The sequence below is a fragment of the Limulus polyphemus genome, unplaced genomic scaffold (assembly GCF_000517525.1).
Source record: "Limulus polyphemus unplaced genomic scaffold, Limulus_polyphemus-2.1.2 Scaffold6799, whole genome shotgun sequence".
Lineage (NCBI taxonomy): Eukaryota > Metazoa > Arthropoda > Merostomata > Xiphosura > Limulidae > Limulus > Limulus polyphemus.
This window is the reverse complement of record NW_013672409.1, coordinates 34,814-45,030: the sequence shown is the minus strand read 5'-3', so window position 1 is coordinate 45,030 and position 10,217 is coordinate 34,814. Positions and strand designations below refer to the sequence as shown.

The window sequence follows — 10,217 nt, the reverse complement described above, 5'->3', positions numbered from 1 at the left end:
CTGAATCCTATCACTCAATATGCTTATCCTTTCAGCTGTGGGGGTGTTTTAATGTGACAGTCAATCCCACTATTCATTGGTAAAAGAGTAGCCCAAGAGTTGGTGGTGGGTGGTGTTTACTAGCTACCTCCCTTTATTCTATCACTACTAAGTTAGGGATGGCTAGTTCAGATAGCCCTTGAATAGCTTTGCACAAAATTCAACAAACAAACCAACTGCTTGAATGCCTGTTTTAACTCTCTCATCATGTTAACCATTGAAGTGTCAGGTTTGTTTATTGTAGGTTATGATTATTTGAGCCTTTCTGATTAAAGAAAGCTTATTTTGAAATTTTAAAACATGTTTTTTTTTTAATATCTATTATGTGATTTCTAATCACATATATAAGAAGAGAGCTCTTTTTCGTGCAACAGTTTGACATTAAGTACACTAAATAAAAATAACAAAAGTAATGTTAGTGTTTTAAAATTTTATACAAGCCTGCTTTTCAGTTTTGATTTTTTTTATAAGCTTTTTCTTGTGTGATACATTTAAAAACAGATGCCTTTCCCACTTTTCCCCTTTGCATCATGTTTTGAGCAGTAAAACTGTTTTGTACAAAATTTGTACTTTCTTCGGAACTGTTATTCTCTAAGGTATAGTCTACAAACCAATCAAAAATAGTGGTACTGGTTTAAAGATCAAATTCTAACTACATCAACCTTTGTGTTATAGCTTAAGAGAAATAATAATTTAAAGAGTTGTAAAAAATGTTGCTATTTTTATTGTCTGTCTGTCTTGCTCTTTTCCAGTATCAAAGAATGCTTAAGTAGTATGTTCAGGATTTGATCAAAATAAAGCTTGCTTATTTTTGGAAAATAGTTTAGTACATATTTAACGACCATTTTAATGTAAATCATTTAACATTTTCAAACAGAAAAACCTACTTTTGTTTGCCTTACAGGACTCATAAATGAACAAAACTATTACTTTCTGGTAGTTAAAGTGAGAGTAGATTTAAGTGTCCCTTAACTGGGGGAGGGGGACCTCCCTTCCTTCCAAAACTTCCTACTTTTGTTTGTTTGATAGGTTTTGGAAGGAAGGGAGGTCCCCCTCCCCCAGTTAAGGGACACTTAAATCTACTCTCACTTTAACTACCAGAAAGTAATAGTTTTGTTCATTTATGAGTTTTCATCTATTCTGTATTAAACAACTGATTAAAAAGCTTTTCATTCAATACCAGAACTCAGTAGCTTGATCTATTCTGTATTAAACAACTGATTAAAAAGCTTTTCATTCAATACCACAACTCAGTAGCTGATCTATTCTGTATTACAACAACTGATTAAAAAGCTTTTCATTCAATACCACAACTCAGTAGCTGACCTATTCTGTATTACACAACTGATTAAAAAGCTTTTCATTCAATACCACAACTCAGTAGTTGATCTATTCTGTATTCCTAAACAATTGCAAAAAAGTATAAAGGAAATCTTTGAAAATTTACTTATAAACAAAAATGTGTGAAGCTTCATCTATTCTGTATTAAACAACTGATTAAAAAGCTTTTCATTCAATACCACAACTCAGTAGTTGATCTATTCTGTATTAAACAACTGATTAAAAAGCTTTTCATTCAATACCACAACTCAGTAGTTGATCTATTCTGTATTAAACAACTGATTAAAAAGCTTTTCATTCAATACCACAACTCAGTAGTTTGATCTATTCTGTATTAAATAACTGATTAAAAAGCTTTTCATTCAATACCACAACTCAGTAGTTTGATCTATTCTGTATTAAACAACTGATTAAAAAGCTTTTCATTCAATACCAGAACTCAGAAGCTTCATCTATTCTGTATTAAACAACTGATTCTGAGTTGTGGTATTGAATGAAAGACACATTGATGAGTTGTTTAGTATAAAAAAGATCAGGCTACTGAGTTTTGTTATTGAATGAAAGACTTATTGATCCATTGTTTGGTACAGAATAGTTCAAGCTACTGAGTTCTAGTATTGAATGAAAGGCATCATAAGTTTTTCATAGCTAGAAGCATTATTTAGTTGACTTGGAAGTGTTGATCAATCATTGTTCTTTAGGTATACCCTGTATGTAGTTATAGTTTATCAATATTGCAATAAACTGATTGAATTTATATAATTATAATAATAATGTTCACATGGAAAACAATAAGTATTGGAAGGTTGGTAAAAACTGTAGAATATATTTGTTACACTTGAAAGTAATACATTCATTTTTCTCTATTTTTCAGTTATTAGAACGTATGTGTATGGCTTTAGGTGGAAGAGTTGCCGAGTCTTTGATATTCAACAAAGTCACTACAGGTAAAAGTTACCATTTATAAAGATAAGTGTATCTACGTAGAATCAATCAAGTATCAATGCATTAATATGCTGTGTTAGAATTATTTAAGCCTTTTTAATCACATAAAAATAAAAAATTTTGGGGCCATTGAAGATTGTGAATTTCATCAACTTTCTGTGCTAAACTGATATATTGAAGTTTTGAAAACCTCTGTCATAAACATTTTAGGTTTACAAATAAGCTTCAACATCATGTTGAAAAACTATAAAGGTTGAATAAAATATGAACAAGATGTTCAAACCCCAATATAATTTTTATATCCTTTCTACCAATCTCTAAAATTTTACAAGTAATTATAAAAGCCCCTAAAAGTAAAAATGTTTTATGGCCAGTAGTCTTGAGATGTTGGATTGAGTGGGAAATAATTTAGGTAATATTGATGTTTTTTTAACGAAGAATTCAGAAAGTCACCATAAGGAAGGATAATACATCATCATCTACATCTTCAGACAGCAAATGATTAACCTGATATTATCAGTTATGAAAGATTTATAGTCTATCTGAATAACCTTGTTTACCACTAACAAATACTTTATTTTAAAATGTCTTTATGATTATTATTTGATTGTCAGTCTTCATGTTGAAGTGAATGCTTGCTTTAATTTTTCATAGTTTATTTTTCTAAATATCCCTAAAAAAATTTTTTTCCTGCCTGTAAAGTTTGAAAACTATACAATAGGTACAAAATGTTTTCACTTTAGGCTATCATTAAAAGTTAGTGCTATAAAAACACATATGCTTACTGTTAGTTTCCTGCCAACTTAAACTAAATGTTTACAGTTAGAAACACTTACAGTGCTATAAAAACACATATACTTACTGTTAGTTTCCTGCCAATTTAAACTAAATGTTTACGGTTAGAAACACTTACAGTGATATAAAAACACATATGCTTACTGTTAGTTTCCTGCCAACTTCAACTAAATGTTTACGGTTAGAAACACTTACAGTGCTATAAAAACACATATGCTTACAGAATTAGTAATAAGCTTAACTGTATAATTTTAAAGAAAATCATCCAAGCTTCAGGGCTTATAACACTTAAAGTTCTTGGTTTGAATCCCACAGCAGACATAGCACATTGTGTAACTATGCCCTTAAACAAACAGACCAATGTCCTTTAGGGTTAAATCTTGGTGGGTAGTACTGGAATGTTGATATGATTAATATTTTTGAAACCAGGTCCAGATTTTACTTTTTTTGTGGAACAGGGCATAATCATGCTGAAAGGACACTAGCATGATAATGAAAAAATAAATAATAAAACTTCTATTACTCTTGAAATATGTAACTTCTTTTTATATCCATGAGTGTTTAGATATGCAGACACCAAATGCTTAGCTCACAACATAACACTTCCACCAACTGGTGTTATTCACAGTTGGTACAACACGATCGTGGTTGAGTTACTTACCTATATGACTCATTTTTGGCCTCAGTTTTCAAAGCTGAATGGAACGAACATCATTACTTCACAATACTGAAGGTTTCAGTGCTGATAAGCAAAATCATTCCAACCTCTCTCTTTTTTTGAAGTGACACGTGGTTTGTGTATCATAGTTATTCAGGGAGAGTTTTATTCATTGACTTCACTTATAATTATTCACAATAGCCTTGGGTGTAAATGTAATAAAGTCTGAGTTTATTGCACTATTTCCACAATCCTAACAATTGAATTATCATCTAACTTTGATTGTATTCTTGGTCACCTTGAACTTTATGTTAACTAATATTTAGCACATTTGATTGCATGTGGCCGAACGTAACAATTATATCATGTAACGAGTTCCACACTTCCGTTAGCCAATAATTGAACTTCTTTCAAAATCATTATAACAAAAACATTATAACTCAGCAAGGGCATTTCGATGTCATGCGAGTACTTCACAAGATAAACATTGCAACTCAGCAAGGGCATTTTGACATTGTGCAAGTACTTCACAAGGTAAACACTGTAACTCTCCAGGGGCATTTTGATGTCATGCGAGTATTTCAGAAGGTAAACATTGTAACTCAGCAAGGGCATTTTGACATCGTGCAAGTACTTCACAAAATAAACAGTGTCACTCAACAACATCACTTTGCCTTGGAGATTTTCATTAAAATTACAGACATTTAAGCCAAAAAAAAAGTATGGTACATTATGGACAGCTAAATATATCTTTGGCACAACCCATAATGTGAGAATAGTTAAATGTACTAAAATAAGGGGGGGGGGGGTAGTAGTGGGCACACATTATTTATTAGATTTATTTCCAGCCTTAACTGTGAAATGAAATTAAAACTAAAAAAAGAGAACAGATGTCGGTTAAACACATCCTAAATTTATAACAACCATTCACTATTTGAAACAATTATAGAAGGATAGTTACTCTTAATGAAACATAAAAGAAAGAGTGAAAACCATAACATCCTAAATTTATAGCAACCATTCACTATTTGAAACAATTATGGAAGGATAGTTACTCTTAATGAAACATAAAAGAAAGAGTGAAAACCATAACATTTGTTTCAAATAGTGAATGGTTGCTATAAATTTAGGTTATGGAAGGATAGTTACTCTTAATGAAACATAAAAGAAAGAGTGAAAATTATAACATGAATAAATTAAGAAACAGGTTACTTCAAATAGTCCACGAGGGGTAAGTATAGGTTTTTGTCTGAGGCTGGCATTCAGGCCCCCTAATTGTCACAAACCTGTAAGAACAGCTTAATGGAAGGAGAAAATGTGTAATAACCACCATTATAATAAAAATGGAAGAATTACACTCCTCCTCTCTGATCTTTATGCTGTTCAGAATATAATTCCATGGCTTTTGACTTCTTTCAGGTGCTCAAGATGATTTGAAGAAGGTCACAAAGATGGCCTATGCCCAGATCAAACAGTATGGCATGAATGAAGATATTGGTCTCCTGGCTTTTCCAACAGAAGAAGAAACCAAGAATTTTATTGGAGGAAAGCCTTTCAGTCGCAAATTGGCTAATGTAATGGATGAGGTTTGTTGTTGATAGTTTTTTATGTTCAGAGCTAAAACAAATTAATATTTGGAAACAATTTTAAAAATTTGATCATCAGTAAGTTCGATAGTTTCTTTTGCTACATAAAATTATATATATATGTATATACACACACACCTGTTGTTTTTCTTAACCAAAGTTAAGACCATATAAATTGAAATATTCATCAAAAGAAATAAGACTGATTCTCTTCTCATACCACAGTATTTGACAACTTGATATACATATTATGGAATTATTGTCAATCACATTGATAGAACTAATAATTTTTATTTTTTGTAAGTTTGGGCTTATTCTACTTTTGATAATTATATAGATTATCATAAAATTTAGTTAATGAAAATATTTAAGTAATAACTGATAAATAAATATAAAGGGTATATATCTGTGTACTAATTGTAAAACCACAAACTGAAAAGTTAATATGAATTACATCATTACATTTTTTCAGCAAGCCCGATTATTAGTAGCCAAAGCTTATAAAAAAACTGAAATGGTACTTTGTGAAAATAAGGACAAACTGAAACTGGTAAATATATTTTTGATTATACATCTTCAAACTAGTACAAGTCATAACTTGCATAATTACTGAACATATAATATTTATTATTTCATAATATGATTGAGTTAAAGTTATATTTTTACTTTCATTACCAAAGCTTAGATCTTGTGTCATTTTTGTTGTACAGATGGCAGAAGCTCTTTTACAGCGAGAGACGTTGAACTATTTAGATATTGAAGCTTTAATTGGGCCTCCTCCTCATGGGAAGAAAAAGCTTATTGAGGAATTAGACTTAGGTCCCATTACTCCAGAGAAAGCTAAACCTGATTCTCCAAAATCTCCTCGGCCGACAGAATCTGAAGCGCAAACTTCCAAGTGATTTTTGAGTAGTTTCTTTATATAGTTTTTTTTGTACAGCTTTAAGTATGGCTCAGTTACAATGCTTGAATTTGTATAGTTGAAATAAAGTTTCATATTTCATGACAGAAATATATGAACATTTTTTTTCTTATTTCAAATGTGATTAATACTTATAATGTTTATGTTAAATTTTGAAGTATGCTAACAACATAGTAAATTCTATACATTAAGAGTTCCATGAGTTTTCAGCTATTTTACAGTAACCATTTATGGGTATAATGACAAGTAGACTGATACTGAATACAATTAAGTAGTAAAGATTTCTTTAAAGAGCTGAGTATTAGTTGCCATTGAAAGAGGGCAGTAACACATTTAATATTTTCAGGCATGTTTTGGTTAGACATAAAGATCACTGGAAAGGGAGAAACGCAAGTTTTACCCATGTGAGCCATTCATCTAATTAGAATTCACATTTAGCTGATCATTTATCTTAAAATAGAACTATCCCAGGGCGCTGTTCTTACATATACTGTGGGCCAGAACAATATACGACTTGGTAAAGTATGTTCAGAATAGTTTAAATTAAGTTTTAATTCCTACTATCTACTGTAGACCCTCAGTTAATTATATGGTTTTGAATAAATAGCCAAGTTAACATTTCAAAAAAGGTTCTCAGAACCATCATAGGACTGGTTTGCTTGGTTGTTGTTTCATTTCTATTTTGCCAATTTGGCCAAAATAAAATGTGATTTAAAAAAAGGGCCAGATCTGGACCATGGGCTGCCAATTGGCCATCTGTGAATTAGCCAATTATAACACAGGTGATTGAGTAATAAGTGTGCCACAGTATTTATTGGTTACCTATACCTTTTTTTTTATTTTTAAATGACCAATAAAAGTATGTATCAAAAAGGAAAATCACTTTTATATAAGGTTTTGTACCTTTATCTTAGAAGTCTTAACTGTGTGTTTGTAGCAAAGTTTATGGAAAGTGGGCTTACGTAAGTTTTGAGATTATTATTTCATGAGTTTTATATAATTAGCTGAAAATTTTTCAAAGACAAAGTGAAAAAATGTTTGCCTCTAAACCAGACCTTGACAAATCCTGGGCTTCAGGTTCCCATGGCAACTAAAAATTTCATCATGACACCTAGTATTTTTTCCCATTTTATTCATGCATAAGGCTGTGCTAAATAGAACTTGAATCTAGAACAGTTCTGGACTCTTGAAAGTCAAGAACAATCTTTGAGTCCTAAATCGAACTTTGTTTCTAGGATTTTAATGAACTCTAATCTAGAACAGTTCTGGACTCTTGAAAGTCAAGAACACTTTTCGTTCTTTGAGTCCTAAATCGAACTTTGTTTCTAGGATTTTAATGAACTCGAATCTAGAACAGTTCTGGACTCTAGAAATTCAAGAACACTTTTTATCCTTTGAGTCCTAAATTGAACTTTGTTTCTAGGATTTTAATGGCAGATTCAACACTTCATGTTTTTTCATAAATGAATTACATTCCATTTTGTTTTTCTTTCTCTCAATTCAACCAGTCAGTGCAAGTGTTTAGACTCAAACAGGAACAAAAGTAGTTAGTTCAGGCAACATTATAAAGTGGTTGTTGATGATATGTCACTCATTTCTGTGAAAGTAAATAAATATATGTAGCCCCCATTTCCCGGTACAAACAGTAATGAGGTTAGGTTAGGCACACCCGGCTCTTGACTTTTTGAGCTAGCTCCTAAAGATGAAAATGTTTGTCGAAGGCTGCTCTAAATATCTCAAGACTTGAGTAGAATTTTGTGACTTTGGTATGTTGTTTCACACATCAAGTGGAAGTACGTTTATCAGAAGGCTGTTTTTGTATTTATATATATATATATAGTCCTTTACTGATGACCAATAACCTAAAATACTCAAGGTGTTGTTTGAAAAACGTGATTTTACTGTAACAATTATTTATTCATTGTTACTCAGAAGACTAGCTAGTAATTTAATTGGCCAATATATTCTTTGATTAGTCTACAGACTTGCAACGCAAAAATCTGGGGTTCGATTCCTTGAGGTGAATACAGCAGATGGACCAATGTGGTTTTGCTATAAACCAAACAAACCTTCTATAGTACACTAGATTTACTGAATTCATGTCTAATTAGTACTGTTTGGGAGAGTGAAACATTAGGCCTTATATTGTGGTGGAATATAATCAGGTTGTAGGTTCTGATGTGTAGTCCTTTAGTCATCACTTATAACCTAAAATTGAATAATGTGTTACTATACTGTAATAATTAATTAATTACTCATTATTATCCAGTGAACTAGTTGGAAACTAGTCTACTGCAGGGGGAGTAGTGAATCCAATATCAAATTTGGCCTCTTCACTGAAATATGTAATTTGTAAGTTCAAAAAAAAGAAGACTGCTTTGTTATCCTCTCTAATCTTTTTGGGCCAAGGAGGTCGTTTCAAAATTGTTAGTAAAGTTTTGGAACATTATATTTGTCATGTTCTTAGATAACACAAATATCGAACATGGATCCAACAACCATGTGCATGGTTATATTCTCCTTAATCATCAGTTACCAGTTTAATAACTTGTACAATTTTATTGCAACTAATGAAAGGGCTAACTTCAGACATACCATCTCGATAAAAATTCCATTTAATTTACTCATATGTATGGTACTTCTTGTATCTCTATTACTTTGTGGAAAATACTAAATTAAAATTTAGTGTTGAACTAACTAACTGACTAACTCAATGATCAGTTAACAACCTTTACTTTAGCATAACTTACATATATTCCTAAACTTTCAAGAAAATTCCAGACATTGAGCTACGTGCTAATCATGTCAAAACCCGTTCTAACAAATGTTAGCACAGATATCTAAGTTATAAAGATGGCCTACAACAATATATCTATTAAACAAGTTTTTCTGCAGTGTTAAAATAATGATGCCAAAAATAAGTTGGTAACACTATGAATGCCTAAGTGTTTGAATTTATAAAAAAAATTATACAGTTATATATCAGATTTAAATATAATGAGAAAACGGTACCATATTACTCTTGTGTGTATATTTGACAAGAAATAGCTGCTTATGCTTAGTTTTGTTTGAACGATTGCAACTCTGCTGGTCAGCTTTGTGCTCACGAGGTACATTCCAACTTTCTAACCATCCTATCTTAGCTGGATAATCCCCATATTAACACATTTCTTGCCCTACCCTAGAAAGTTTATACTGCTGACATGTGAACTAAGATATTTGGAATAGTTGTTTCTGTTGATAGGTAAATGTGTACAACATATGGTCAAAGTGTGATTTCGTTACATAACGGATGTGTATGATCCATCGAGTATTGCAACTGAAATGTGACTGTATTGTTCTGTATACTGTATATTTTTGATTTTCTGATGTTTGCTACTAATATTTCATGTTGTGTGGATTATATCCACATGTAGTAACATGTTAATCTACACACACAGTGATATCAGAAAATTTAATTTATCAAGCACAGCTTATCATTTAATAGCATATTAATCTACTGGATGGATGTAAATTCATGATTAATGAAAGGTTATCTTAAGACATGAAAAGTTGCTACCCTTATATGTAATTCTAAAAAACACCCATAAAAATTGGAAATTGCAAAACTGAAAATTTGTATGTATCTCCCCCCGGACCCAACAAACCTTCATGCCAAATTTGGTGAAGATCCATCTACAGGGGGCAAAGCAGTGGTAAAAAAAATGCCCACAAAATATGCAAAATGCAAAACTGAAAATTTGTATGTATCTCCCCATGGCCCTAATGAACCTCTATATCAATTTTGATGAATATTCATCCACACCCTGTGAAGTAGTTACATGGACAGACGTCAGAGTGTACTATTATATTTATATAGATATCCAGTGATATTAGAACATTTCATTTATCAAGCACTGCTCACCGTGATTGTGGAATTGTAGCCCCATAT

General features: G+C 31.5%; 1 protein-coding gene across 1 annotated transcript; it reads left to right on the top strand.

Moving 5' to 3' along the window:
- Positions 1-2,210: 2,210 nt before the first annotated feature.
- LOC106474080 (paraplegin-like) lies at positions 2,211-6,376 on the top strand. Its single transcript, XM_013934767.2, has 4 exons — positions 2,211-2,327; positions 5,198-5,364; positions 5,837-5,914; positions 6,075-6,376. The coding sequence occupies exons 1-4, from the start codon at positions 2,267-2,269 to the stop codon at positions 6,264-6,266; spliced, it is 498 nt and encodes a 165-aa protein (XP_013790221.1). The 5' UTR covers positions 2,211-2,266; the 3' UTR covers positions 6,267-6,376.
- Positions 6,377-10,217: the final 3,841 nt, after the last annotated feature.

Bases quoted from the DNA above. Each gene is read 5' to 3' on its own strand.
- LOC106474080 (XM_013934767.2), top strand. From the start codon at position 2,267: ATGTGTATGGCTTTAGGTGGAAGAGTTGCCGAGTCTTTGATATTCAAC. The intron at 2,328-5,197 runs GTAAAAGTTACC...GACTTCTTTCAG, and splicing joins ATTCAACAAAGTCACTACAG to GTGCTCAAGATGATTTGAAG. The intron at 5,365-5,836 runs GTTTGTTGTTGA...ACATTTTTTCAG, and splicing joins TGGCTAATGTAATGGATGAG to CAAGCCCGATTATTAGTAGC.